This window comes from Clarias gariepinus, chromosome 14 (assembly GCF_024256425.1).
Source record: "Clarias gariepinus isolate MV-2021 ecotype Netherlands chromosome 14, CGAR_prim_01v2, whole genome shotgun sequence".
Lineage (NCBI taxonomy): Eukaryota > Metazoa > Chordata > Actinopteri > Siluriformes > Clariidae > Clarias > Clarias gariepinus.
Window position 1 is genome coordinate 14,443,297 of NC_071113.1, and position 27,723 is coordinate 14,471,019.

Below are 27,723 nucleotides of genomic sequence, written 5' to 3' on the forward strand. Positions count from 1 at the left end.
ATGCCGAGCGGTTGTAACCAATAAGAGGTAAAATGAGGTTGATGAGGTTACTACATAAAAAAAAGTAGATTTAGGCACTTTGCAGCCTAGCAAAGTTGCAGCTTTACTGCATCCCAGTAAAATGTATGTTCCAATTTCTGTAATGTCATCAAAGTGGTAGTTCTCTGGGCAAAATGCCTTTTTGAATGCAAAGGTCAGAGGAGAAGGGCCAGATGGGTTTGCACTGAAAGAAAGGCACCATTGACTCCAATAACATTACAACCGAGATATGCCAAAGAGCTCCTTTGAATGCACAGCATATTTTAAACCCTGTGGCTCACCAAAAGTTAACAATAGATGATTAGACAAGCATAGCCTAGTCTGATGAGTGTTTTTCTGTACCTACATAAGACCTGCCGCTGTGACCAGACCATAATGCTCTTCCTAAACAAACATTGAAGATAATTTGTACACACTGTGTTGACTATAGTATACATTTGTGAAAGAGGAATGGATTATTGGGTCATCCTACAGAAAAGGTGGAATTTGTGTAATAAAATTCTACTGAAATGTATTTCTTCATTCACACCTAAAAGTCCTTTAACAGCAAACTTTATGAATAGACAAAAAGTAGAGCATAATTATTTTTAAAAAATTATAACTGGTGTTACTTCTGTTCCTGGTAGCGCCAATGATAACAGCAATGGCAATTTAGTCATCAGTCACCAATGGCAATTGTTTACAAAACGGCTTCCATGTGTAAGATCATATGGTTTTCAATAATGTCAAATCAATTAATTTTTAGATGTAATCACTGTTTTTTTTTTTTTGTGACAGTTATAAAATGAGTAACAACAGTGATGGACTTCACCTCAAATTGCTAAATAAATTATGACATTTCGAAACAAATAAAAAGAGACATCTGACATACATTTTGCATTTGACTTTTAAAATAAAGCTCTTCTTGTTTAACAGTAACATTAATTATATAGTTTGGGTGACTGCTATTTATTCCATATTATTAATTATAATAAATTATCAAATCATGATTTTAGTTTTAAACTTATTTTATCGAAAATTGACGACATTGTGAATCAGTGATTTCATGAAAAAAAATCTTTAGATGAAAGTATATGGTCTTACTTTGAAGTACAGTACTGAACATCAAAGTAAGAAATGTGTTTCATGATTAAAAGTAGATACTATATACAGTGCATCCGGAAAGTATTCACAGCGCATCACTTTTTGCACATTTTATGTCAATTAATTTTCTTCCTCAGAATTCTACACACAACACCCCATAATGACAACATGCAAAAAGTTTACTTGAGATTTTTGCAAATTTAATACATTTGTAAAGCCAGTTAAACACTTTTAGGAAGTTGTAGAAAGGGTGCTTCCCAGCATGAAAATGTCTTTAGGAACTGTGAGGAAATCATGCCTACATGGACCAGATTGCTTGCAATATCCTGTGAAATACAAAGCTGAACCCTTCCTAGTGTCAGTATAGTGTATCTAAAGAAGTTAACTGAGTGAAGAATACTAAAACATTACATTGTAAGCGCCTAAAAGCATGAATTTGTAATTTACAGTGTACTAATGCAGAAATACAAATCAGACAATACATACTGGTAGGCAACTTTTGAGTAACCGAGACAGAGTGAGAGGGAGGGGAACCGCATCCTGAATCCCACACTACCAGCCACACTGGGTTTTACATACAGATATAAAGTGGGAAGAGCGGGGTGGAGAGGGCCGCGGATTTATAGCTGCCGACGTCATTTTCAAGCGTCACATCTTTGTCAGTGCACAAAATGGCATCCTACTGCTTGACCGTCTCCAGGCTTCAGGTAAACGATAAACCACGATTGCAGTATCTTATTGTGTGTTTTACTCTCTGTAGAATTTTTTTGTGTGGTGTTAGTTGCAGTTAAGTGTGTCTATTTAACGTTAAAATGCTTTTGTTGCGAGAAGAGAGAGAAGAGCGCAGATAGTCGGCTAATGCTGCTCAGGTCATCGCCTCCAAGGATGTTAGCAGAAGGCTAGGAGTTCTTCTCACCAAAATAGTTACCATTCATGGGTGTTTTTTTTTTGCTCATACATTAGCAAACCAGCCTTTTAAAAAACTTAATATGGTTTTTGACGGTTTCGTATTTTGCCTGTCTGAAGAGGACGGCTGGAAATTTTAGTTGCAAGATTAACGCAAGGTTAAAATAGTGATTGAGGTTTGCTCGTTTGCTGTTCGATGTTAGTTTGATTTTCAGCTTTTGCCGCCTCTCTGCATGCAACATGAAGGTTTGGAACGAATATGGGGTCTGGTAATATGTTCACCTATTTGCCTTAAATGTATGTTAAGTATTCTGGGAGGCGCATAACCCTGTTGAAAGCGGAGCTGCACTGTGTGCGGCTTAGGGACTGCGTAAGAATTACCCGTAAAAATTTACAGTTATATTAACTTATTGTTATTTTAATCAATTATTGGCACAGTAACCAATTGAACATCAAATCTATTGCACTTTTACTTATAATTCCTCTTGTGATATGCGTTACTCTATCCCATCAGTATATCACAGGAGCTTTTTCAAGTAAATAAATGTGTGTGTGTGTGTGTGTGTGTATTAGGTATAGAATTCGAAGATTTCACTGAACTGTGTGCATATCTTTTTTTGATAAATCTCTTTCTATTCCAGCAACATATCGCAAGGAAAGTTTTGCCAATTTACCCTATACGATGTACGCTATAATCAGTTCCTTTTCTCACTAATACATTATGTCAACAATTTTTCCCATCACAGATGTATTTAAATTGCTTGTTTAGGGTAGGTTGTTTTGTATCATGTCATGTGTTTGTCAGAAATGAGCCCTAGAGGGCATCTTGCACCCAGAGACTTCTGTTTGGCTGGGACTGCGTTTCCCAGAGTGCACCAAATGTTTTCTAATGAAGGTTCACTATAGTATATATTGTTTTGTCAAATTAAGGACAATAATTTGACTTATTGTTTGGAGTTATCATAAAGAAAATCCTATGCTATCTTTGTACATTTTATCAATAAAATTTGTGGTTTATTGTCTGTACGACTCTGCGTGGCTAAATTTCCCCCTGGGGGTGAATAAAGTTTTTTTTAAATTAAATAGAATTTTCAATGTCCTGTGTTTTTATTTTTTATTTTTTTTTATCATCCATCATGCTGAAAGAATACATTTTTTTTTATTTGTGCACCATAATATTTTTCACCTTTAAGTAAAACAAACAAAAAAGGTAAACTTTTATATTAAGTGTCACTAAGACTTCTTTGGTTTCTACTATACCATACCACCAATTCATTAAAGGATTCCCTACCCCCATCCCCTCACCTCACTTGGTACAAAACATTAAGTCAACAGATAAAGTGACGGCAGAAGGTGTAAAAGCTTGGTAAGTTGTGGATCTTTTTTTAAACTTAAAAACTTTTAACAACTTTTACAATTCATATAGTTGCATTCACATGTCAAATCAGCCTCTTTTCAACATTTTAAACTATCAGAGCAAAAAAAAAAGCATAAAGCACATAATTATTCACTGAAAAGTGTATTAACTACTTACAATATTCAATGTATTTCAGAAGAGCATACCAATCACTGAATAAAAATATATGCCAATGTAATACACATTAATAAAAATGTAATATACATTTTATTAGTGTGTATTACATTGGCACAAATTTTAGACAAACACATTATTCTCATAGAATATCAAGCTAGCCATTCTCTTAAGAAAAAAAAAAGTTAAAATAAATCACAAGAATGCTTTATTTTAATAGCCTAACTAAAATAAATAGATAAACTTCAGATATCCCAATTTTTTTTCAGAGAAATAATTCCAAATTTATTATTTTGTGGCTTAGATTAAGACACACTAATCATTCAAGTAGATCTGAAAATCCAAAGGCACGGAAGTGAAAAAGGAGCATGAAGGACAGATTTGTGGACACTAGCTGGAGATACTGAACAGTTAGAGTTAAATGTGCTAAATCAGGACACATGTTTTAAATCCAAAGTGTGGTCTCATCTATCAATGAAAATCTTTAAAAATACAATATGGCTAGCAGAAAATGGCTTTGGACTGCGTGGAATTATAATCGCCGTCAGATTAGAGACAGAGTTCATGAACAACAGCAGTCTCAGCCCTGCAGCATCAAGAATGAGTTAAAAAGTGAGATTATTTGAACTAAAACACGACAAATGGATGCTTCACAAGGAGTTGAAAAAGGGTTCCCCTTAAATTTCTCCCGTACCCCAATTGAGTGAGACTGAGCTGTTCAATTTCAATAATTTAAATGATGCCTGTATGAAGATGGATCGAAAGTACTGTCACAGAAAAAATGATGATTCTGTGGATCCAGATTTATTTCAAACAGTTCACTAGAAGATACTAATGGGCAGAAACCTCAGAAACCTTTTTTTTAATTTCTTTTAGATTTTATTTCCCGATTTTCTCCCTAATTTAGTCGTGTCCAATTCCTTCCCGTCACTAGGGGGGCTCCTACTTTGATTTAGTCAGGAGGGCAGAAGGCTGTTACGTGGTTTGGAGGAAAAATGTGACAGCCTTCAGCCCTCCTGGCTAAATTTTTTTTTCTTATCCACCGTTGGGGGTGGCGTAACACACTCGGAGGACAGTGCTATCCGTTCCCTCCACGTGCATGAGCTCACAGAATGGCATAGAGCCGTGGTTAATGTGCTAAGGGAGCACTAAGGTACCTCTCATCCCTCCTCGCTGAGAGATTTAGCTCTCTGTGAGAGGTAACATCACCCGGGAACCGAACCAGCGATCTCCGGATGATGGGGTGAGCACTTTACCACTGCGCCACTCGGAGGCTGGCAGAAACCTTTATACAGGAAAACACAAAAAACACCATTCATTTGACCAAAAAACATGCGAAAAAATTGCAACACCCAAACACACCACAAAACTCAGAAAGCCTTGGACACATGCAATTTATTCAGAATTCCAGGAAAAAAAACATTTTGTACACTCCATTTCACATACCAGCACTTTAATAACTTTGCACACCTACCTTCACAACTACACTACATGTTTACGTTTACATCCTGGACCAGTGCACAAAGACACTTTAATAACCTTTGCACAAAGACACTTTGTTCTATGCATATTTGCACACCCAGTACAGTATATTTCAATTTGTACAGTATATTTCTATTTTTATGTATATCATATTTCTATTTTTATTTTTAGTTCTATTTTTCCTAGTTTAATTAAATTTTTCTATTGAATTTTTCTATCGTATTTCTTTTATTTATATTTATTTCTTATTTGTAAACTTTAATTTTCTGTTAGGGTCAATGGCAGTCGTATAAGCATTTCACTACATTTCGTACTGTGTATGACTGTGTATGTGACAAAAAAAAAATTGAATTTGAATTTGAAATTTGAAAATCAAGAAAAAGCAGAAACATCCTCTCTCCTTATATTACAATTCGTGCAGTCTGCTCATTCTCAACCTGCAAAGCAAAGTATGTATTTAGGCTAGCTTCATCACCAAGTAAGTTTTCTGTGGCCATTCCTTTTAGGGTTCATCGTTATGGTGAAGCTGAGACAAGAGCAAGACCTGCCAGTAATATCAAACGTGGTAAAATTGCTGGAACTGTTCTGCAGGAGATCAGTGAGGAGTATTACCACAAGCTGAGAACCACACCTGTGGAAGCGTTGCAGGCAGGTCACAAAATGTTTTAGCAAAAACATCCTAAAAGTCATTGCATATAAAGTCCGTTAAAGCACTCAAATTCACAATGATGTGCTACTAGAGATGCACCTGACACGAACTATTTTGAAGGAATGTGACCTTATTTCATACAGCACACCTGGGTACATTTAAAATTTACAGATCAATCCATTTTGTGTGCACCTCTACACAGAGCTTAGCCTGAGTATACTTGTTGAACATCTCAGGGTAGCATCCCCTGTCTCTTTGTATTTGTATGCCACTGGAGGAGTGATATCTAAAAATCCTTACCAAAAAAAAAAGGGTATTGTACTACGACTTAACCTTGCCTGGGGCTGGAAGAGATGTTCCCCCGCTGCCTGTTTGTGAAGTGGTCACAAATGAACATTCAGTCCCATTACGTTCTGGCTTATGCAATTTTATTTAAAACTTGCCACATACACAAGATGCATTATAAGACAAATAGAAACGGATTACAGTTTGGGACTCATGCTTACTTTTAACCATGAAGACATGGTGCTTATCTTGAGAGGATATATGCCATCGAAAACAGGACAAAGACATGGGCAAAAATTCGAACTGTGACAGTGTTGCACTTATGCTCGACAGTTTTGCACTTATGCTCGGCTCATGTCATCAAATCCTTCACAGTGGCTATTGGCAAAGGAACTGGTGATAAGGGCTTGAAAGACTTTCTGAATTTTGAATTGCACATCTGTGCATGATGCCGCCAAAATTTTCAGGATACTTTGTGTTGTTTAGCTTGAACCTAAATTAACCATCTCTGTGCAAACCAGTCTTGGCCATTTGGTGTCCCTAATTGCAAAAGAAGTCATTTGGTTAATAGTGATGAGATTACAGAAACAGAAGAATAGAAAATTATTGAAAATGAGGAGGGAAGGAAGAAGGCTACAACCATCATTGGCAAGTCACGATATTCAACCATATACAGAACAGAGTTTAATTCTGTAATTACTTCTTTGCAAAACCAACCTGATGAAAAAACTGAAAAGACTAATCTGTACCATTGCCTAGAAATATCAAGCCCAAAAATCCTGATGGAAAAGCTATAAAACAGGCCAGAATAGATGAACCTGAGGGGAAAAAGTAAAGAAAACAACAATGGATATAGCACAGATACCAATTGCAAAGCAAAATGGACAAGACTCTTTTGAAAGAGAGGTACACGTATATTTATATACAGTGAGGTCAATGAGTATTTGATCACTCTGTGATTTTGCAAGTTCTCTCACTTAGAAATCATGGAGGGGTCTACAATTTTCAGCATAGGTGCATTTCCACTGTGAGAGACAGAATCTAAAAAGAAAAATCCGGAAATCACATTGTATGATTTTTTACCAATTTATTTGTGAATTACTGTGTCAAATAAGTATTTGATCACTTGCTTATCAGCCAGATTTCTGACCCGCAAAGACCAGTTATTTTGCTTTTAAATAGTCCAGCTACACTCCGCTCATGATTCTAAATTAGTAGCACCTGTTTGAGGTCGTTAGCTGTCATAAAGACACCGGTGCACCCCACAATCAGCCAAAGTCTAAGTAGATACATGGGGTATCAGTGATGCTAAGAATGGTGAAGAATCAGCCCAGACGACACGGGAGGAGCTGGTCAATGCCGTGAAGAGATCATGTCCAGGCCCATCTGAAGTTTGCCAGGGACCATCTGGATGATCCAGAGGAGTCATGGGAGAAAGTCCTGTGATCAGATGAGACCAAAGGAGAACTTTTTGGCCTTAACTCCATTCGCCGTGTTTGGAGGAAGAAGAATGATGAGTATCATCCCAATAATAGCATACCTACAGTGAAGCATGGGGCTGGAAGCATCATGCTCTAGGGGTGTTTTTCTGTACAGGGGACAGGACGACTGCACTGTATTAAGGAGAGGATAAACGGGGCCATGTATTGTGACATATTGGGCAAAAACCTCCTTCCCTCAGTCAGAGCATTAAAGATGGGTCATGGCTGGGTCTTCCAACATGACAATGACCTAAAGCACACAGCCAGGAAAACCAAGGAGTGGCTCCGTAAGAAGCATATCAAGGTTCTGGAGTCTCCAGACCTAAATTCAATAGAAAATCTTTAAAGAGAGCTGAAACCCTGTGTTGCTCAGCGACAGCCCCGAAACCTGGCAGATCTAGACATGACCAAGTGGTGAAGTAAGTTCTATTTTTCTGTTTGTACACTTTTTTTGAATTTCATTGTGCAGCCATTCAGTAAAGTTAGTGAATGTACAGTACACTGTCTTGCTGTAAAGTTTTAAAGTGGCATTAGTAGAAGAAGTGAGTTGCTCTGTCTGTCCTCTGTGCTTCGATGAACTTTTCTGGCACCAGGAGAGACTTAGTCAAAGACACACACATTGTCAAAAAGGTCTCTGTTTATTAACAGCAAAAGATGGGGGTTTTATATGTTTTTATATGTTTGACCAAACCCCTGTTCTATCGACAATGGTTTATGTTCTATATGACAAAAAACATAAACCATTGTAAATGTCATGGTGAATTTCTGAGGAACAAAGGAGTGGGAGATATATATATGTCCATCCATATAGAGAAGAATCAGGGGGTTTTGATTTCAGTTGGGGGAGAGGGAAAAGAGATAAAGAGAAGTTGAGAGTGGGAGTATTAACTCCTTTAAGAACAGATGCAAAAGATAGCAGCTGGGAAGGTTTAATAGTAAAAAAAACAGGCATGAAGTCCAACCACAAGAGCATCAGGTTGTCTCAAGTCAACCATTACACATCGGGTATAATTCTCTTTGGTGAAAGGGATTTCGTGGCATGCAAAGCGATCAGAAAAGTTTGTCTGGTTTAATTAAAGTTAATTAATTGAAGTTATATGAATTCCTAATTACACAATTATACAAATTCAAATACAACATAAAATTTTTATACAACATACAGAGACATTTTATAATTATTATGTGAAACCCTGTTTCAAAATTTTGTGTGGATTTTAATTCCTAAGATGCCACAATTTAATTTGTAAACATCAATAACAACAACTGGAAGTGCCTTCTAGGCCTGGGTATTCTAGGCCTGGTAAGGGCCTAGAATACATTTTTAAAAAACGGTCAGTTTCTAGCCCCTATTTATGTTAGCACAGTAACATAAGTTATAGAATGGTTATGTAAGATAACAGATTTACAGGCCTTAGAGAGCTTCTTAGTTATTATGTGTTACTACATTTAGTGTTGTTTGGGTGCCGTAAATCATTGTCAGTAATCACATTTACATATTATCATTACAATAGCTGTATATGATTCAGGTAAACTGCAGATCAGTAAGGTTGTTATTCAACAAGACAAGCTTTAAACATATGTGTCTTTTCTGGATAGTATCTACATGCACAATTAAGTATAAATGGTGGATCCAGTAAATTGTGGAAATGACTTGGAAGATCAAAAAGAGCTGCTCACCGATTTCAGTAAGTTCTCCCTCAATGAAGGCTATTGGGGGATTTGTATCATGTGCTGAAACTGTGATTAATGTTCAAGTAGACAGATGCTACTAAATAAATAAATAAATAAATAAATATTATAAAAAGAAAATAGCCATCACTGACCACATATAATCCACCTAGAAAATTTTTATCCTTTTTTCTCTCTCTCTCTTGTTCCCTTATGTATAAGTCATGTACACATATTTTGATTGACTATCTTGAGTTTTAATTTCATTTGTGGAATTCACTTAAAATGAAAATATCCTTATGCGCCCAGAATCAGTATTTAACAATTTGAAAACTAATAAAGCTTGACATTTATGTTCTAAAATATGCCCTTTCCATGCCAGGAAAGATACATGCATTGATTTGATAATCTCATCATTCAGTACAGGTTGTCAGCTGACTGAGGTCTGAAAACCAAGTAATCCCAAATCCCCAGATCTCTTCCTCCAAAGGCTTGTGAAGTGGGTACTATGCATGATGAGTCCATCACTTTGTGTGACTACATTCTTACACTGATGCGCCTAACGTCTGGCATAGGGTAAATCTGGACTCATCAGATCATATGACCATTTTCCATTGCATTTTCCAAAGACAAATCTTTGTACCCATACAAACTAAAGCCATTTTTAGATTAGCCTTACAAACAAATTATTATACATAAGTATATGAATCAGCCAGAGATTTCTTCGTCTTTACAGTACCATTCACAACACATAACAGGAGAAACTGGTGACAGGATTCCAATGCTCATTTATGCCTGTGGTGTCCAAATGTCATGTCCAATGCCACAAAAAAAAGACAATGCAGCACAAATTGCCGAAAAAAGTAAATGCTGGCCATAATAGACCCAGCTGCAGAACTCCAAAAGGGGCATTACAGTAATGTGCAGAAGTCTTAGGCACCATATTGTTTATAGTACAAATTTTCGTATATATAACGAAACCTCAGATTCCGAGTAACGCGGTTTGCAAGCATTCCGCAAGACGAGCAAAGATTTTTAATAAATTTTAACTTGAAAAACAAACAAGTCCTGGTTTATGAGTACCGAGTATCATGTATCACGCATATGCTTCTTGTTTTGCGCTTCTTGCCAAGCGTCACGTGATCACAACTGAGTCAATGGTTTTTCTCTCTCTTGTGCTGCGGAATTGTGGGTAATCATCTCCCCTGCTTGGTCTTAGTGCACATCTCTTACTGGTATAATTAACATCCGTGCACATGTGTACTGTTTACTATAACACTGCGACCATGTAAGTGTGCCTAAAACATATTTTATTTTGTGTCTGCATGCGTGTGTGTACAGTGCAGGTGATGATTAAAGCAAAAGCAAGTCTCATTAGACAGGTAAAAAAAATAAATTTTCTCTCTCTGCTAAAGGCTTAGCCTGCTCTTTGGGTCTGTGTGCGTGCGCGTTATTGAACACCATGCCACACACAGACCCCTCCTACTTTTGCCTTTATAGTGGCATTCTTAACAGCCCCTCAATTCTTATGTGCTATACATTTTTATTCCATGTACATGTCTATCCAAGTTAAAGTCAAAATCATCTGCTTTCTGCTTTCTTTTTTCTCTTTGAATCTTGCTAGGAGTTGAACAGGTATATTCTTTGCTCACAATTTCATGTAAAATCTTTCATGCAGATTCAGTGTGATAAATGCAACAATGCATCAGGGCACCGCTAAGGTGCATGATGTTAAAAATACTACATTACTCACTCAACACAAGCCTATCCCTTGCTTGCACTTTCTCATAAACTACAGTTTGACTTACTGATTGATTCAAATTAATCATACTGCTAACAGCTTGTGAAATCTCATAATTAATTATAATATTAATAAAAAAGGAGATTTCATTAATATATGATTAGGTTCTAACATAACTGTTGAAAGGGCTAAATGGGTGTGCTTTTGGTTCATTCACCTCACCATTTTCAATCTGTTGGCAGGTTGAGCTCCACTGTGACTGATAACAAAATAATTTGTTAGAGGAGGGAAAGAAGAGTCAGGTCTTGAGAATTTCCGCTACATTTTGCAGATGTTATTAGTTTAGTAGTCCTTATTTTAAATGTCAGTCAAGGGTTTAATTTTGTTTATGTTGTTTGTTGAGTGTAAATAGTTAACACTGTAGCTTACATTTTAATAATTTATTTTCTGATTTATGAAGGAAAACCTTAATTACAATAAAAGCATGTTTGGATCTGTCATGTACAGTGGCCGAGAAGTGCAAAACAAAATAACAAAACCGAAAACAATATAACAAATCGACACAACGACATATCCAGATATGAAATATCAAATGAGAAAACACGACAATTTAGTCAAACCAGAAAAGACAGAGTCACAGATGTCTTGTCCAATTCAATTCAATTGATTTGTATAGCGCTTTTAACAATTGGCATTGTCCCAAAGCAGCTTTACACAATCAAAAGAATTATTTAAGTTTGTATGGAATTTGAATGTGTATGAATCAAATGGTCAGTTTGTCCCTGTTGAGCAAGCCGAGGGCGACAGTGGCAAGGAAAAACTCCCTGAGATGGTAATAGGAAGAAACCTTGAGAGGAACCAGACTCAACAGGGAACCCATCCTCATCTGGGTAAAACAAAGAGCAGGAAATCAGCGGTGAGAATCAACATGCCTATGTGGTTTGCGAAATAAATTCTTCTTGCTGATCTTTAGTGGCGAATGTCTCGTCCAATCAGCAGTAAGAATGTTATTTGAAAACCTCACCTACCTTTTTTGGCTTGTTGATTCTTACCGCTGATTGGACGAGACATCTGTCACTCAAAATATAGTACGTATATATGAAGTACTGCAGCCACACAGACATTTGGATTCATTTTAGTATTTTAGGATTATACAGCACTTTGGTCAACTAAGTTGTGTTAAATTTGCTTTAAAAATTATTCTGACTTCACTTGATAGTACTTCTTGTATGTCTTGAATAAAAGATGTTTCATCCAATCAGCAATAAGTATTTAACTATATCTACGTGAATTGTCGTTGTATTTTCTCATTTGGTATTTTGTTTCTGGATATGTCGTTGTGTTTTCTGATTTGTTATATTGTATTTGGTTTTTTATTTTGTATTCAGTTTTGTTATTTTGATTTTGAATTTGTTGTTTTGTTTTCGGTTTTGTTATTTTAATTTTGAATTTGTTATTTTGTTTTCGGGTTTTGTTATTTGGTATAGGGAGAGACGTATCACAAGAGGAAAAATGGGGAAAGTACAATGGATTTGTTGTTTAATTGATTATTGTGCCAATTGATTTTATTTTGCAATAAATATAACCTTAAATAAAGGGGATAAAGAATAGTGCAATATATTTGTTGTTTAGTTTATTATTGTGCAAATTGATTTTTATTTTTATTTTATTTAATAAATATAATTATAAATTGAGGTTAAACTGGAGAAAGAGCTCTTGTGACATGCTGCTGGGATGGAGAGGGATAGCACAATTATGGGCAAATGTGCAATGGATTTCTTCTTTAATTGATTATTGTAAAAAAAACATTTGATTATGCATACACTTCAGCTGCAGTATATCTGTGTAAGTGGCATCTATTCGTTCAAATTTTTTCTGTTGCATGTAGAGGGGCGGCAAAAGCTGAATATCAAACGAGCATCAAACAGCAAACACAGTAAAATACAGTTAAACAGAAAACCAATACGCCATTTATCCAAGAACAGAGTGCTCCTGCAGAACAGATTAAAACGTTCCTCCAAACTAATTAGGATTCATATGCAAAGCCCTTGGTACCAGCAGCTGGAAGCATTCGCCCGTGACGCGCGGCCGTTTTTCAGTGGCGATAGAGTAACCTTTCGTGCAACGCTAGGTGAGTGAACTGGAAGCGAAGAGCTTTTACCTCTCGCCCTAGATGAGCGACTGCGGTATAATCCGGTCTCACGCCCGCTTTAACCCTATCTAGCATCCTATGCAGAACTGGATCCTTCTCCTGTTCGGCAATGAGCTGATCACGGTCCAGCTGTGACACAGGCGAAGTGACTACGGGTGACGCTCTAGGTGATGCAGTAACTCGGCTGCACGCTGGCTCGGACGGCTGATCAACACCGGAGAGACCGGAGGACTGCGCAAGAGGGAAGTTCTGGATCGATGGTCTCGGGGATTGGTTTTCGTCGCCACCGCACACGCGCTCTTCCATTCACTCGCAGTACCGACGGCGTGCTTTGCTGCACGGCCGTCGTGATAAAGCGTCGGCGTTAGCGTGTAGGTTTCCCGCTTGGTCTGCTATCGGATGTTTACGCGACTACCGGGATTTCCTCCCCCCGTGTGTGTGCTACTAACATGTGCGGCTGTGAGGTTTGAGTATAAACAACCTAGCTACCCCGAAGTTACCACGAAGAGTCCCGTCAGTTAAATTCAGCACCGCACCCCATTTCTCCAAAATGTCTAACCCCAAAATGCAGTTCTCCTCGATATAATACCCACAAAGAATTCGTGTGAATGAGTTCGCTCATCTATTTGGACTCGCACCATGCGACAAGCCCGTATCTTCATGTAGCTCCCAGACACGGTGCAAATGTTGAAGGCTGGGTCAGGCAGTCTGCAACCGCGCTCGCTTTGCCCCAGTAATCCACAGCGCAGCAGCGAAACAGTGGGGCTGGTGTCCACGAGCGCCTGTAGTAAGCCGCCGTCTAGCCCACAGTTGACATAAATCCCAGCGCGGCTTCCCAAACGTCCCGACCGGAAGTTGAATCCACTAGTTGGGGGAACAAGAACGGTTGTGGGAGGCGGCTTCATCTTAGCGCCCCCCGAAGCTAGTTTACCGGCTGCTGGGGTATGCTGTCTCTCAGGCCTGAGAACGTTGCAAATGTAGTCTTGTGGTCCCGTGCCTCGGCCTGTCCCTGGCTAATGTTACCTACCGAGCTGGGTGTGGAACTTAAGTAATCAAGAGCCAACCCATTAGTAGTTAATTAGTAATTAGTAGTCAACCCGTTAAACACTAAATGCATTCAATGTAAATACATCAAATATACATATCAATATAAAAATATACATTAAATATTTATCTGTACTTTAAAACCTGTTTTTAAAGTAATTATGATTTGCACATCATTTCAAAAAGCATTTGAATGATCACAGTGAAAAAAGAAATAAAATATATTAATTTTATAAATAATATGAAATGGTCAATACTTAAGTTAAATCTTTGCAATACTTTCTTATCAGGGTAAATTTAATGTTATATCTCAAATGATCCTTTTTCACTTTGATCCAGTTTCTATTAAGAATACAAGGTCTCACAACAGAAGACCAAAATCATTTTGCTTCAGGAGCAAACACATATGCAGATATGTTTCATAAATGAGTTATAGGCATAGACTGTACATCTTCAAAATCAGACAAGCAACCAGGGTAAAGAAATGTACAAAATGCAAGTGACACATCTGCAAAGCATTAGTGTAAGGTGTGATAACCTGTCTATCATACTTTAGCTGCTAGATAATTATTGAAAATGTCCTGGAAAAGAATGACTATGAGAAATGTTTCATAGTCCCAGCATGTCATCCCAACTTAAATTTGATTGCATTTGAGTGCATTATATTTTCTTTTCCTCAGCTGGTCCTAGGCCATGGAGTTCGACGTCTCCATGTGGCTGCGGCTCTCAGTGCTAAAGCCAAGGTGGCGATGAGTCGTTTTGAGCCCAACTCCTACATTAACTATGATAAACTCCAGTCCAATGTCAATATTGTGCGCAAAAGGTCAGCTTGCTTTACTCACTGCTGTTTTTATTACTGCTCTTTCTGATGACCTCTTTCCAACACACTGTTTTATATATAGACGTATAGTTCTTCCTCAACAGTAGTTTTTTTTTCTTGCTTAACAGGCTGGACAGGCCACTTACACTTTCAGAGAAGATTGTCTACGGACATCTGGATGACCCGGAATGCCAGGAGATTGTTCGCGGACACACGTACTTGCATCTGCGTCCAGACAGGGTGGCAATGCCAGATGGAACAGCACAGATGGCCATGCTGCAGTTTATCAGTAGTGGACTCCCAAAAGTGGCTGTACCGTCCACCATCTACTGTGATCACCTTATCGAGGCTCAGCTAGGAGGAGCCCAGGACTTGCAACGAGCAAAGGTAAGTCTATAGTAATATGTGGTTGGCAGCATGGTTGCTGTTCCTGTTGTACAAATGTGTTGTGTCTGAGTCAAGAGTTTTAAAACCTTATCTAAGTAGTTTAAATAGAGCTGTTATTGTTTTTTAGTTGAGCAAATTAAGTAAATTGCAGTTTGTTTGTATTTCCTGCTGTGACCCAGGAAGTGAATCAGGAAGTTTACAGCTTCCTTGCCAGTTCAGGAGCTAAATACGGGGTTGGTTTCTGGAAACCCGGTTCAGGAATCCTCCATCAGGTACTGTTTAAGGGTGCTTCTTGTACCCCTTCTTTACTGGAAGATATTTTTGTTGTATATAAGATATAATTCAGCAACCATAGGCCATTCTGTATTTGCAAATTTTTCACAGATTATTTTGGAAAATTATGCCTACCCCGGAGTAATGTTGATTGGTACGGACTCCCACACCCCTAATGGTGGTGGATTGTGCAGCATCTGCATTGGAGTAGGTGGAGCTGATGCAGTAGATGTCATGGCAGGAATTCCATGGGAGCTTAAGTGTCCAAAGGTAAGTTTACATATACTGTACATGCCGTCAGCTGCCGGTCACCTTTTGTGGCACTTTGTCATATTTGTTAACTGTCATCTTTATAATACGAAAAAATTTGAATTTTTGTGCAGGTTATTGGTGTAAAATTGACAGGCAGTCTGTCAGGTTGGACCTCACCAAAGGATGTTATCCTGAAAGTGGCTGGCATCCTCACAGTAAAAGGTGGCACTGGTGCTATTGTGGAGTATCATGGTCCTGGGGTTGATTCCATCTCCTGTACAGGTAAGACATTGCACCACTGAAAGTCAAAAGAAACTAAAACTGTTTTGTATATGCTTTACATGCTTTTATATTATTTTTAAATTTTTGTCTTTTAGGAATGGCTACCATCTGTAATATGGGTGCTGAAATTGGTGCCACAACCTCAGTCTTCCCATACAATCACCGCATGAGGACGTACTTGGAGAAGACAGGACGTGCAGGTTGGTTGTAGAATTTCTCACACACTTGTGTTAATCCATTTAGACTGTTTCCTCTATGGGAGTTATTTTCTTGTTTGCTTAGAAATTGCCAGTCTGGCTGATGAGTACAAAGATCTGCTCGTTCCTGACGCTGGCTGTGAATATGACCAGGTGATTGAGATTAACCTAAATGAGGTAAGCGCCTGTCCTGATTTAATTCATCACTAAAATACTACAGTAGAAACCTTTTCAAATTTATATTGACAATGACAAAATACAGTGCCTACCAAAAAAAATGTTACTCACTCTTAAATCTTATTTAGTCACCTTTAACTTTGATTACAGCACATATTGTGGTAGTCAGTTCATGTGTGAAAATTATTCCTCATGCCTGCACTCTTTCACAATCTGAAAGTCATGGAATATTCCAGTGCTATTAGGGGGAAAAATTTATACTGTGATACCCTGGTCATTCAGTTACATTTATGTTATCAGCTGACTTCATTTTATTGCCACATTATGTTGCTGAGCCTAGACCTGTCATGCACTCGCTCCGCGACCGGCACTAGGACCCGGAAGTAGTACGGTCGCGACACAGGAAGCATAAAAGGAGGTAAAATGGAGCTTCACATGTCTCCGTCACTGAGTTGCCCATGCTGGTCCTGACGTTTACCTGCCAAATCGTGATTACTCACTATTTTTGGCTTTATCTTCCTGACAGAGTGTGTGTTGTAAGAACGCAAGTTTATTTGTGTAGACTCTTGCTCTCGTTACGAGAGAGTCCTGAGAATAATTCGCGTGGTTATCCTGCCTTTTCGCGCTACTTCCACATTTGGGTTACCATCCACGCTACACGGGCTAAACTGCTAAGTCGTCTGTTGTTGTCTCCGGTTTGTGCCGTGACAGAATGACTGAGCCAGCATTTAACCCAGCGGATTACACTCACCTCTGCGATGTGGTGAACGGACATGCTAAGTCGACCGATCAGCTGAACGGCGAGATCACGGCTCTCCGTAGCAGCTTCCAAGACATCGCGGCCTTGTGGCGCGAAAATGCGGCTCTCCGTAAGGCTGTTCCTCTTCCGGCTGGTCCGCCGCCCGTCGCAGCAGCTGCCACGCCGCAACTTTCTTCTTTATCTGATGTTTATTTAGCCTTACCGGACAAGTGGGATGGCCAGATGAGAAATCTTTTTCTAACCACACTGGATCTTATGTTTGAGTTTAACTCCACCAGATACTCCACAGACCGGTTGCGTATTGCTCTTTTTGTCTCGTTGCTATCCAGGCAGGCAGCTAAGTGGGCCACGGCAGTTCTTCGCTCCGATTCTGACACCGCGTATTCATACAACAAATTCACCCGGCAACCGACACAAAGCTTTACCATCTACGGCAGGGAGGTTTGCCTGGTGAGTCGCTATACGGCAGAGCTCCGTACACTCGCCGTCCAGACCACCGGGGGTGTTAAAGGGTCCCCCTTCGGACGATATATTACGAGGAGTTGGCCTCACGTATCAAGGATGAGCTCACGGGACGAGAGTTGCCTGCTACGCTGAAAGGCCTGATCCAACTGGCACTACAGATCGATCAACGCCTGCTCTCCCGTCCAAAGCCAGCCCCCCTGCCGCCCGCCCTGTCATCACTTGCATAAACCACGCCATGACCCTCCTCTTTTTTCTCTCCCTGAAGCCCTACCTGCATTCAACCCCGTTGTCACTGGAACTGTCGGATCTCCACCACCCGTCATGGTTCAAACGGTAGCCGGGGAACCCATGCAATTAGGCGATTCCGAGGAGGGCTCTGCGCGTATTGTGGGTTGGCTGCGCACCATCGAGCCATCTACCCTCTTTGCCCGGGAAAAAAGTCGGAAGTACTGCGTTTATTGACTCCGGTGCCACAGGTAACTTCGTTGACTCTACTTATGCCAAAAAATTGGAGGTAAAAGTCGAGGCGTTATCCCAGCCGGTTCAGATAACCTCTGTCGATGGTCGGCCCCTGTTATCTAGCCCCATCACCAACCAGACTCGACCCATCACCCTGACCATCAACGCGCACCAAGAACAGATCCAAGTTCATCTCACCACCATATCATCACCAGCCATCATCATCGCGCACCCCTGCCTGCTACAACATGACCCTCTCATCTCATAGACCCAAAATCGAATTCTCCAGTGGGGGCCGACCTGTTCCAAACTTTGCCTATGGGCACTGGCTGGGACAGGTTCTAGGGAGTCCAAGGCCCCCGACGTTGACATCAACCCCATCCCCCCCGCCTACCGAGACCTGGCTGAAGTGTTTTGCACAAGACGTGCCACCCATCTTCCTCCTTATCGCCCCTACGATCTGGCTATAGACCTTCAGCCGGACTCTATTCCTCCCGCGGCCATCTCTACTCCCTCTCAACCACCGAGATGCAGGCAATGGAGAAGTATGTGTCAAGCGCCCTCCGACAAGGCACTATCAGACCCTCCTTCTCACCCGCCGCCGCGGGGTTCGTCTTTGTAAAAAAAAAAGGGGGCTAAACAACATCTCCATCAAGAATCGACACCCACTGCCTCTTACCAACTCTGCCCCGGACGCCCTCTCTGGTGCCATCATTTTTACAAAGTTGGACCTTCGGAGCGCAGACAACTTATCAGAGGTGCGTATCAGAGAGGGCGATGAGTGGAAGACGGGATTCATCACCCCCACTGGACACTATAAAAGCCTGGTTATTCCGTTTGGACTCCAAACTTGCTATGCCCCCACTGCCTTCCAACACTTCATCAGTGATGTTCTCATGGACATGTCAGGCCGGTGGGCATTCGCATATCTTGATAAAATACTTATATACTCCCAGACTGTCAAAGAACACACCCAACATGTCAGGGCGGTCCTCAAGATATTGCTCGCCCATCAACTGTACTGTAAGTTGGAGAAGTGCGCTTTTCACGATGGCTCCACCATGTTCCTGGGTTTTGTCATCTCGCCCCAGGGTGTGGCTATGGACCCGCAGAAACTGGAAGTTGTGCGTCATTTGCCCCTACCCAAGACCCTCAAGCCACTTCAACGGTTCCTCGGGTTTGTGAACTTCTATCGTCGCTTCATCAGGGACTACAGTACAGTTGCAGCACCCTTAACCGCTCTGACCTGTCCATCACCTCACCACTTCACCCTCAACCCTGTCGCCATCTCCGCCTTCAATGAACTCTGTCATTGCTTCACCACTGCTCCGATCCTTCTCCACCCAGATGCCAACAAACCCTTCGTTGTGGAGGTAGACGCTTCAGATGTGGGCCCACGGCTGTTCTCTCCCAGCGAGGTCCAGACCAGAAGTTACACCCCTGTAGCTTCTTCTCCAAAAAATTTGACCCCACTCAACAGCAATACGGGGTAGGGGACCACGAGCTGTTAACCATAAAGTCGGCATTGGTAGAATGGCGTCACTGGCTCCAGTGAGCCTTTCACTGTCTGGACCGATCACCAGAACCTGATCACCATCCGGAATCTTAAACAACTTAACCCGAGGCAGGCGCTGTGGGCGCTGTTCTTTGAACATTATAATTTTCATCTGTTGTACCGCCCGGGGTCCAGAAACACCAAGGCCGCGCCCTCTCCTGACAACATGAGGAAGACGTCACCTGGGCGGAACCCGCACCTGTCCTCCCACCATCAAAAATCATCGCACCTCTCCGTTGGGACTTGAAAATGGGGGTTCGCCAGGCACAGGCCACGAAGACCGAACTGGCAGGCACACCATCTGGACGTCTCACCTATATCTGGACACTCAGGTACTTGGCGCACCCTTCAGTTCGTTCATCCAACACACCTTCTGGTGGCCCTCCATGACTGGCCCAGTGTGCACCAGGGCAAAGGACACAAACCAGCCGACACCGGGGGAACTCCAACCGCTCCCTGTCCCTCGTCGGCCCTGGTCACACATTGCCGTTGATTTCATCACGGGCTCGGAAGGAAAGACCACCATAATGACCATCGTGGATCGGTTCTCCAAAGTTGTGCACCTGGTGGCCTTCACAAGACTCCCGTCAGCTAAGAACACTGCCAAACTGATATTAAGGCACGTAGTCCGCCTGCATGGATTCCCAAAAAACATTGTCTCGGACAGGGGGCTCCAGTTCACTGCCCGGTTTTGGAAGGCCTTCTGCCGTCTGATCAATTCCACTTGTAGCCTCTCTTCTGGGACAGAGGGGACCAACCAACAACTGGAGCGCCATCTAAGATGCTTCATCGCCGATTGTCAGCGCTCCTGGGCCCGGTCCCTCATATGGGCTGAGCTGTCACACAACCTCCATGTCTCATCTGCCACGAATCTAAGCCCATTTGAGGTATGTCACAGTTTCCAGCCTCCGATGTTCGAACACCAAGAACCGGCGGTTGATGTACCATCGGCCCAACAGTTGGCCCGCAGGTGTCGGCGGCTGTGGAACCAACCCAACCAAGCCATCCACCAAGCCAACACCCGCTACGCCACTCAACATCGCCGTTGACACCCCCCGGGACGATTGTACAATGTAGGTGACAAAGTGTGGCTAGCAACTAAGAATCTACACCTTCATACTGAATCGAGAAAACCCAGGTTTATTGGTCCATATCGCATCAATCTCCGAACCAACCCTGTCACTTACCAGCTCCAGATGCCTGCAGCGCTCCAAATTCATCCGGTATTCCACACATCCCAACTCAAACCCTTCACTACATCTTCCATGGTTACATCCAACCCCCCCTGCTCCTTCTCCCAGATCATCGACGGTGGCCCTGCCTACACCGTACACCAGATCCTTGATTCGCGCCCTCGCAGCAGAGGCATCCAGTACCTAGTTGACTGGGAAGGCTACGGCCCCGAGGAGCGGTCTTGATTCTGGCCCAGTTCATGCTCGACTCCGATCTCATCAGGGACTACCATCGTCGGATATCCTCCACGGCGCTTCACATCGCTCAGTCACTGAGTTGCACATGCTGGTCCCAACGTTTACCTGCTGATCGTAAGTACTCACCATTTCTGGGTTTATCTTCCTGACCGAGTGTGTGTTGTAAGGTTATCCTGCCTTTTCTCGCTGCTTCTGCGTTTGGGTTACCATCCACGCTGCACGGGCTAAACTGCTAAGTCGTCTGTTGTTGTCTCCGGTTTGTCCCGTGACAAGACCCAAACAACCACAGCAACCTCAGATCATAACGCTGCCGCCAGAGGCTTGTATAGTGAGAACAATGCATGATTGGTGCATTGCTTATTGTGGTTTTCTTCTTATCTTGATGCGCTGAAATAGGTTCATTCCTGGGTTAAATGTTTCCATAGTTAGGAGATTTTTGCTCATGAAAGTGCTATTACTCACTTTAGCCTAACACCTACATGTCAGGGTGGTCATCAACTCACTGACAAATCAAATTATTGGCAACTAATTTAATTTAATTATCGATTTTAGTCATCATGATTGATTAATCGTTGCACCCTAGCATTTAGGCATGTAGACATGGTTTGAAGACAGTTTGCTGACGTACAAACGAAGGATCAGGTTGGTGAAGATGAGAGATGTAAATGACCTTGAGTATGGCGTGGTTTTTGGTCTCAGACAGGCTGGGCTGAGTATTTCTAAAACTGCTGATCTACAGGGATTCATGCCCAACCATCTCTAGGGTTTACAGAGAATGGTCTGAAAAAGAGAAAATACCCAGTGAGCAGCATTTTGGTGGGAACCTTGAAGCATATGTGCTACAGCAGCAGAAGACCACACTTGGTGGCAATTCTGTCAGTTAAGAACAGGAAACTGTTATAGTCGCAAGGGCTCACCAAAATTGGACAATAAAACATTGCCGGGTCTGATGGGTCTTAATTTCAGAAAAGTCAATTGGATGGTACGGTCAGAATAATGATTTAACAACATAAAAGCATCCATCCATCCTGCCTTATTTCAACAGTTTAGGCTAGTGGTGGGGGTATAATGGTGCGGGGGATATATTCCTGGCACACTTTGTACGCCTTGAGCATTTTTTTTAATGCAACACTGAGTATTGTTGCTGACCATGTACATTTTCCTACAATCTCAGGATAATGTGCCAGGAGGCCATTTGAGTACAGGGAATTAATTGTCGTTTGAAATCATTCAATTTATTGCCAAATAAGGTTTTTTCAATTGTTGTGTGCCTTCATTAATTTAATGTTCAATCTCTTTCAGCTGAAGCCACACATCAATGGTCCCTTTACTCCTGACTTGGCCCACCCAGTGTCTGAAATCGGCTCTGTTGCAGAGAAGAATGGATGGCCATTAGAGGTTAAAGTTGGTATGTAGCAAACACGGCTCCATCAACTTGTATTGTATGCACATGACTTGAGATTGGTGTCAGAGTAAACAGCTTGCCTTTCATGCGTTGACTTTCAGGTCTGATTGGAAGCTGTACCAACTCGAGTTATGAAGATATGAGTAGAGCTGCTTCACTGGCCAAGCAGGCTCTAGATAAGGGGCTCAAGTGCAAAGCCATGTTCACAGTCACCCCTGGTTCTGAGCAGATTCGTGCTACCATTGAGAGAGACGGTTATGTAAGTCTGAGTGCTTAATTTATAAGCTTATTTAAAAAAATGTAGACCAGGCATTAACTTTTTAATCTATCCTTGTACTTGGTTCCCTGTTTTCACGATCAGTTTCAATACCTGTTTATGATTTTAGTGAGTGAATTTAGGGGGTTAAAGTAATTATTTTTTGTAAAACTGAATATAGGGTTTGTATAAATAATAATGGGATATTTATTTCTCTGGTTGCAGGCTAAGATACTCAGTGATGTTGGAGGAGTTGTACTGGCCAGTGCTTGTGGACCCTGCCTCGGACAGTGGGACAGGTATGGAGAGCCCTGCTTATGAAACGTAGGCATTTATCTTAAGTAATAATTCTTTTAAATGTATTGTACATGGTTTCCCATGTCCTTCTCATGTGTAGGAGAGATGTTAAGAATGGGGAGAAGAACACCATAGTCACATCGTTTAATAGGAACTTCACAGCACGGAATGATGCCAATCCTGCCACCCATGCGTTCGTCACTTCTCCAGGGGTATTAATATTATGGTTTCATTAAGGGACATGCTGCCTTTTGGAGCATAATCTTTTGATTTCTTATCGTTGTGCAGGGTGATTCACTCAAAAGAGGCCCCAAAAATTCTGTAATAACTCTTGCTATGACGAAGCTAACAGAACCAAAAAAAAGTACACTACATTCTTGAGATATGTGTAATACATCACCTTACATGTGATGGTGGAAGTGATTTCTGTTTTCTGCCAGACACACTTTGATGTGGTGCTCCATTTTTCTGAACATATCGGCAAGGGTATCAGTGTGGAAGGAAGCAGCAATTTCATGTTAGATGTTTTCCTTCCAATCTTCCACAGTGCTTCCACGGGCTTGTTCCTTGTTTGAAGCTTCATATACTGAGGACCACTTTGTACATTGTTTCGTTCAGATTGCTTAATCCTAGCTAGAGTTATTACAGAATATATCTCTTTGGAGTAAATCACCCTGGATTGCCTGTTAAATTTACAGTTTTTGTTTGATTTTCTGCCAATCAGATTGTTACTGCTCTTGCCATTGCGGGTACACTGAAATTCAACCCTGAGGTTGACTATCTCACAGCTTCCAACGGAGAGAAGTTTAAGCTGCAGCCCCCTACAGGAGACGAGTTGCCTGCACGTGACTTTGACCCAGGCCAGGACACGTATCAACATCCCCCAGCTGATGGCTCTGGCCTCAAAGTGGATGTCAACCCACAAAGCAATCGCCTGCAGCTGCTCGAGCCCTTTGATAAGTGGAACGGCAAAGATTTGGAGGATCTGCAAGTGCTCATAAAGGTAATCTGGCTAATAAGTGCTTATTGATTGATTTAGCTCTTTGGGATACGTTTATCATAAAATTTTAATTGGAGCTGTTCCTAGGTGAAGGGCAAATGCACCACTGACCATATTAGTGCTGCTGGACCGTGGCTGAAATTCCGTGGTCATTTGGACAACATTTCAAACAATTTGCTTATTAGAGCTGTGAATATTGAAAATGATTCAGTTAATAAGATTCGCAATCAGCTGACTGGTGAATTTGGTGCTGTACCTGATGTTGCTCGCAATTACAAGGCAAGTAAATCTTATTTAGATTCTGACATGATTTGTTTACTGAATTTGCAGAAAGACTAGTTCTTTTTTATTTAAATATGCTATTTATAGGTTCATTAATGTAGAGAAAGAGATGCAATTTAAATCTTTTAAATTTTAGGAGTAGGTAACTTTTTTTTTTTTTTTTAAGTTGTTTTACTTTCGCTTACCTGTAGAAAAATGGTGTTTCCTGGGTTGTGGTGGGTGATGAGAACTATGGTGAAGGATCCAGCAGAGAACATGCTGCTTTAGAGCCTAGGCATCTTGGAGGCAGGGCCATCATTGTCAAGAGCTTTGCCAGAATTCATGGTGAGTGTTAGTTATTTCCTCCCTATCTTCTGCGTGTGAGGGAATGTGCAGAGCTTGTAAGCCGGCAATAAGGCTTGTGCCCATGTGTGTGAGAATTTCAGTTTCCTGCTTTTCAACGTCCTGCTGTATTTTGAATGTTAAAGATGCAGAAATTAAAAGTGACCAGGAGCATAGTCAAAAGCTAGGTAAAGGTATTCAGAAGCTGGAGAACTTATTATAGTCAGAGAGTGAATGAAGCAAAGGATAAAAAAATACTCTCCATTGACTTTACTTTTTTTTTTGTCTCTTAACAGAAACAAACTTGAAGAAACAAGGCCTGCTTCCCCTTACCTTTGCTTACCCTACTGATTATGACAAAATCCACCCAGATGACAAAATATCCATCGTAGGTCTCCAGACGTTTGCCCCAGGAAAGGTGAAAAGCATTTTTTCAAAATAAACAAGTTTTTTTGTCCGTCCGGCCCCCCACCTTTATTTATCAGGTGTTTAACAGAATACAAATTTAAAAAACATCAGAGTCCAGTATAGTTAAATTCAAGTTTTATTTGTCACACAGTACGAAAATAAAATAAAATAAAAGCTTATTAATAGAAAATGAATATGAATAAAAATAAATACAATAGAAAATAAATTTAGCTAGGATAAAAAATTAAAATATTTTGTACAATATAGAAAATCTATAAAATATAGAAATTTTAGTGTAAATAAAAAAACTGACTAGGGGTGTGCAAATGTGCATGTAAGTGGCATGTAAGTATTATTAAAGTTTTGTTATTAAAGTTATTTATTTATTTATTATTAAAGTTACTTTGTCATTATTGATTTACAGCTTTATTCACTAATCTAGTGAATTATTTACTTTTTCTGCATTTTTTATTTATTTTTTTACCTCTAGCCTCTGCATGCTGTAATCAAGCACAAGGGTGGCAGCAAGGAAACTATTGAACTAAACCACACTTTCAACGAGACTCAGATCGAATGGTTTCAGGCAGGCTCTGCCCTAAACAGGATGAAAGAGCTGCAGTAATTAAGGACTGTTTATGAACATCTTTACTCTTCCCTGTGTTTGTCATGCTAATCAGATAAACAGGGAAATAGCCTTGTGAATCATGTTCTGTAATAACTCTATCTGTGGTAACCCTCATAACTGTAACTGTAACCCTCATAGTTTTAAGGTTGCCATAGGCAAAAAAGTGCTCTTGGTTTTAGTTCCATTTCAATGTAATGGGTGAAAATTTGGTTGTCTATGCTGCCTCACAGGTTCAACCAAACCTTCAACTCTAATGTATATACAGTCTGTCATTACTTTGTAGTTCACATTACAAAAATGCTTATTTATTACCACTAGCAAAGAAAGGCAAATATCCATAAAATTAAAATACCTGAAACTTGATTAAAATCTTGGCTATATTTATCTGGTTTTAAAAGTATTTTTAATCTCTGTTGTAAAGCTGTTTTAGCCTATCTTAAAATGTGTAAAAACATTAACACTTATGTGTAACCAATTAAGTTCTGAATGCTTGCAGTGTGGCTGTTATCTTGGCATACTCAAATGGCACAGGGTATGATTCCGGCTGGTAGCTCTTTCGTCTGTGAGTGAGTGATCTGGAGGATTACACAGATCACATACATCATTCTTACAGTTATTGGCAGTAGGAGTAAATGTGGTGTATGACCCTCTACATAGGACTCTCCAACAGAAAATTCAGCTTGCTCTGACCAGCTACCGGTTGCAGAAAACACAGGACAAATTGGTAATGCTTGAAAACCAGAAACTATTTTTAAATTACCACTGCCAGCTAGTAGAATCTTTTTTTTTAAATAAATTATTATAATCTAAAAAACCTATGGCATAAACCTGGCAAGCTCGGAGAAACAGGTGCAGATGATCAGGTTGGTGAATGCTGAGCGGTTGTAACCAATGAGAGGTGAAATGAAGTTGCTGGTAAGGTTACTACATAAAAACGTAGATTTAGGCACTTTGCAGCCTGTCCCAGTAAAACATATGTTCCAATTTCTGTAATGTCATCTAAGTGGTAGTTCTCTGGGCAAAATGCCTTCTTGAATGCAAAGGTCAGAGGAGAAGGGACAGATGGGTTTGTGCTAAAAGAAAGGCACCAGTAACTCCAATAACATTACAACCGAGATATGCCAATGAACTCTGAATGCACCTCATATGTCAAACTTTGTGGCTCACCAAAAAATTTACAATAGATAATTAGACAAGCATAGCCTAGTCTGATGAGTGTTTATTTTTGTACCTACATAAGACCTGCTGCTGTGACCAGACCATAATGCTCAAACATTTAACATACTTTGTACCCACTGTGTTGACTATAGTATACAATTATAAAAGAGGAATGGATTATTGGTTCATTTTACAGAAAAACTGGAATTTGGGTTATAAAATTCTACTGAAATGTATTTCGTCTTTCACACCTAGAATAGACAAAAAAAAATTCATAACTTTATGAATAGACAAAAAGTAGAGCATAATGCTTAAAAAAAATACATTTAATAACTGCTGTTACTTCTCTTCCTGGTAACGCCAATGACGATAATACCAATGACAATTTAGCCATCGGTCACCAATGGCAATTATTTACAAAACGGCTTCCATGTGTAAGACCACATGGTTTTCAATAATGTCAAAATCAATTAATTTTTAGATGTTAATCACGTTTTCTGTTTTTGTGTGACGGTTATAAAATGAGTAACATCAGTGATGGACTTCAACTCAAATTGCAAAATAAATGACATTTCAAAACAAATAAAGAGAAACATCTGATATACATTTTTAGTTTGGGGTGACTGATATTTATTCCATATTATTAATTATAATAAATTATCAAATCATGATTTTAGTGTTGAAGATTGATGACATTGTGAATCAGATTGATTTCATGAAAAAAATCTTTAGATGAAAAGTATATGGTCTTACTTTGATGTATAAACATAGTGACGACATTTCCTTGATCTTGGCCTTTAAACAAGTGCTACAATTGAATACTGAACATCAAAGTGAGAAATCGTGTTGCATG

The 27,723-nt window shown here is 40.3% G+C and overlaps 1 protein-coding gene across 1 annotated transcript; it reads left to right on the forward strand.

Annotated features, from left to right (window-relative positions):
- Window positions 1-1,762: 1,762 nt before the first annotated feature.
- On the forward strand, window positions 1,763-27,384 carry LOC128541391 (aconitate hydratase, mitochondrial-like). Its single transcript, XM_053511789.1, has 17 exons — window positions 1,763-1,829; window positions 14,742-14,884; window positions 15,010-15,268; window positions 15,448-15,540; window positions 15,653-15,811; window positions 15,925-16,075; window positions 16,171-16,275; window positions 16,358-16,449; window positions 22,421-22,526; window positions 22,625-22,782; window positions 23,005-23,078; window positions 23,177-23,288; window positions 23,801-24,079; window positions 24,164-24,355; window positions 24,550-24,682; window positions 24,976-25,097; window positions 25,578-27,384. Exons 1-17 carry the CDS (start codon window positions 1,794-1,796, stop codon window positions 25,707-25,709), a joined length of 2,346 nt encoding a protein of 781 aa, XP_053367764.1. The 5' UTR covers window positions 1,763-1,793; the 3' UTR covers window positions 25,710-27,384.
- The last annotated feature ends 339 nt before the right edge of the window (window positions 27,385-27,723 follow it).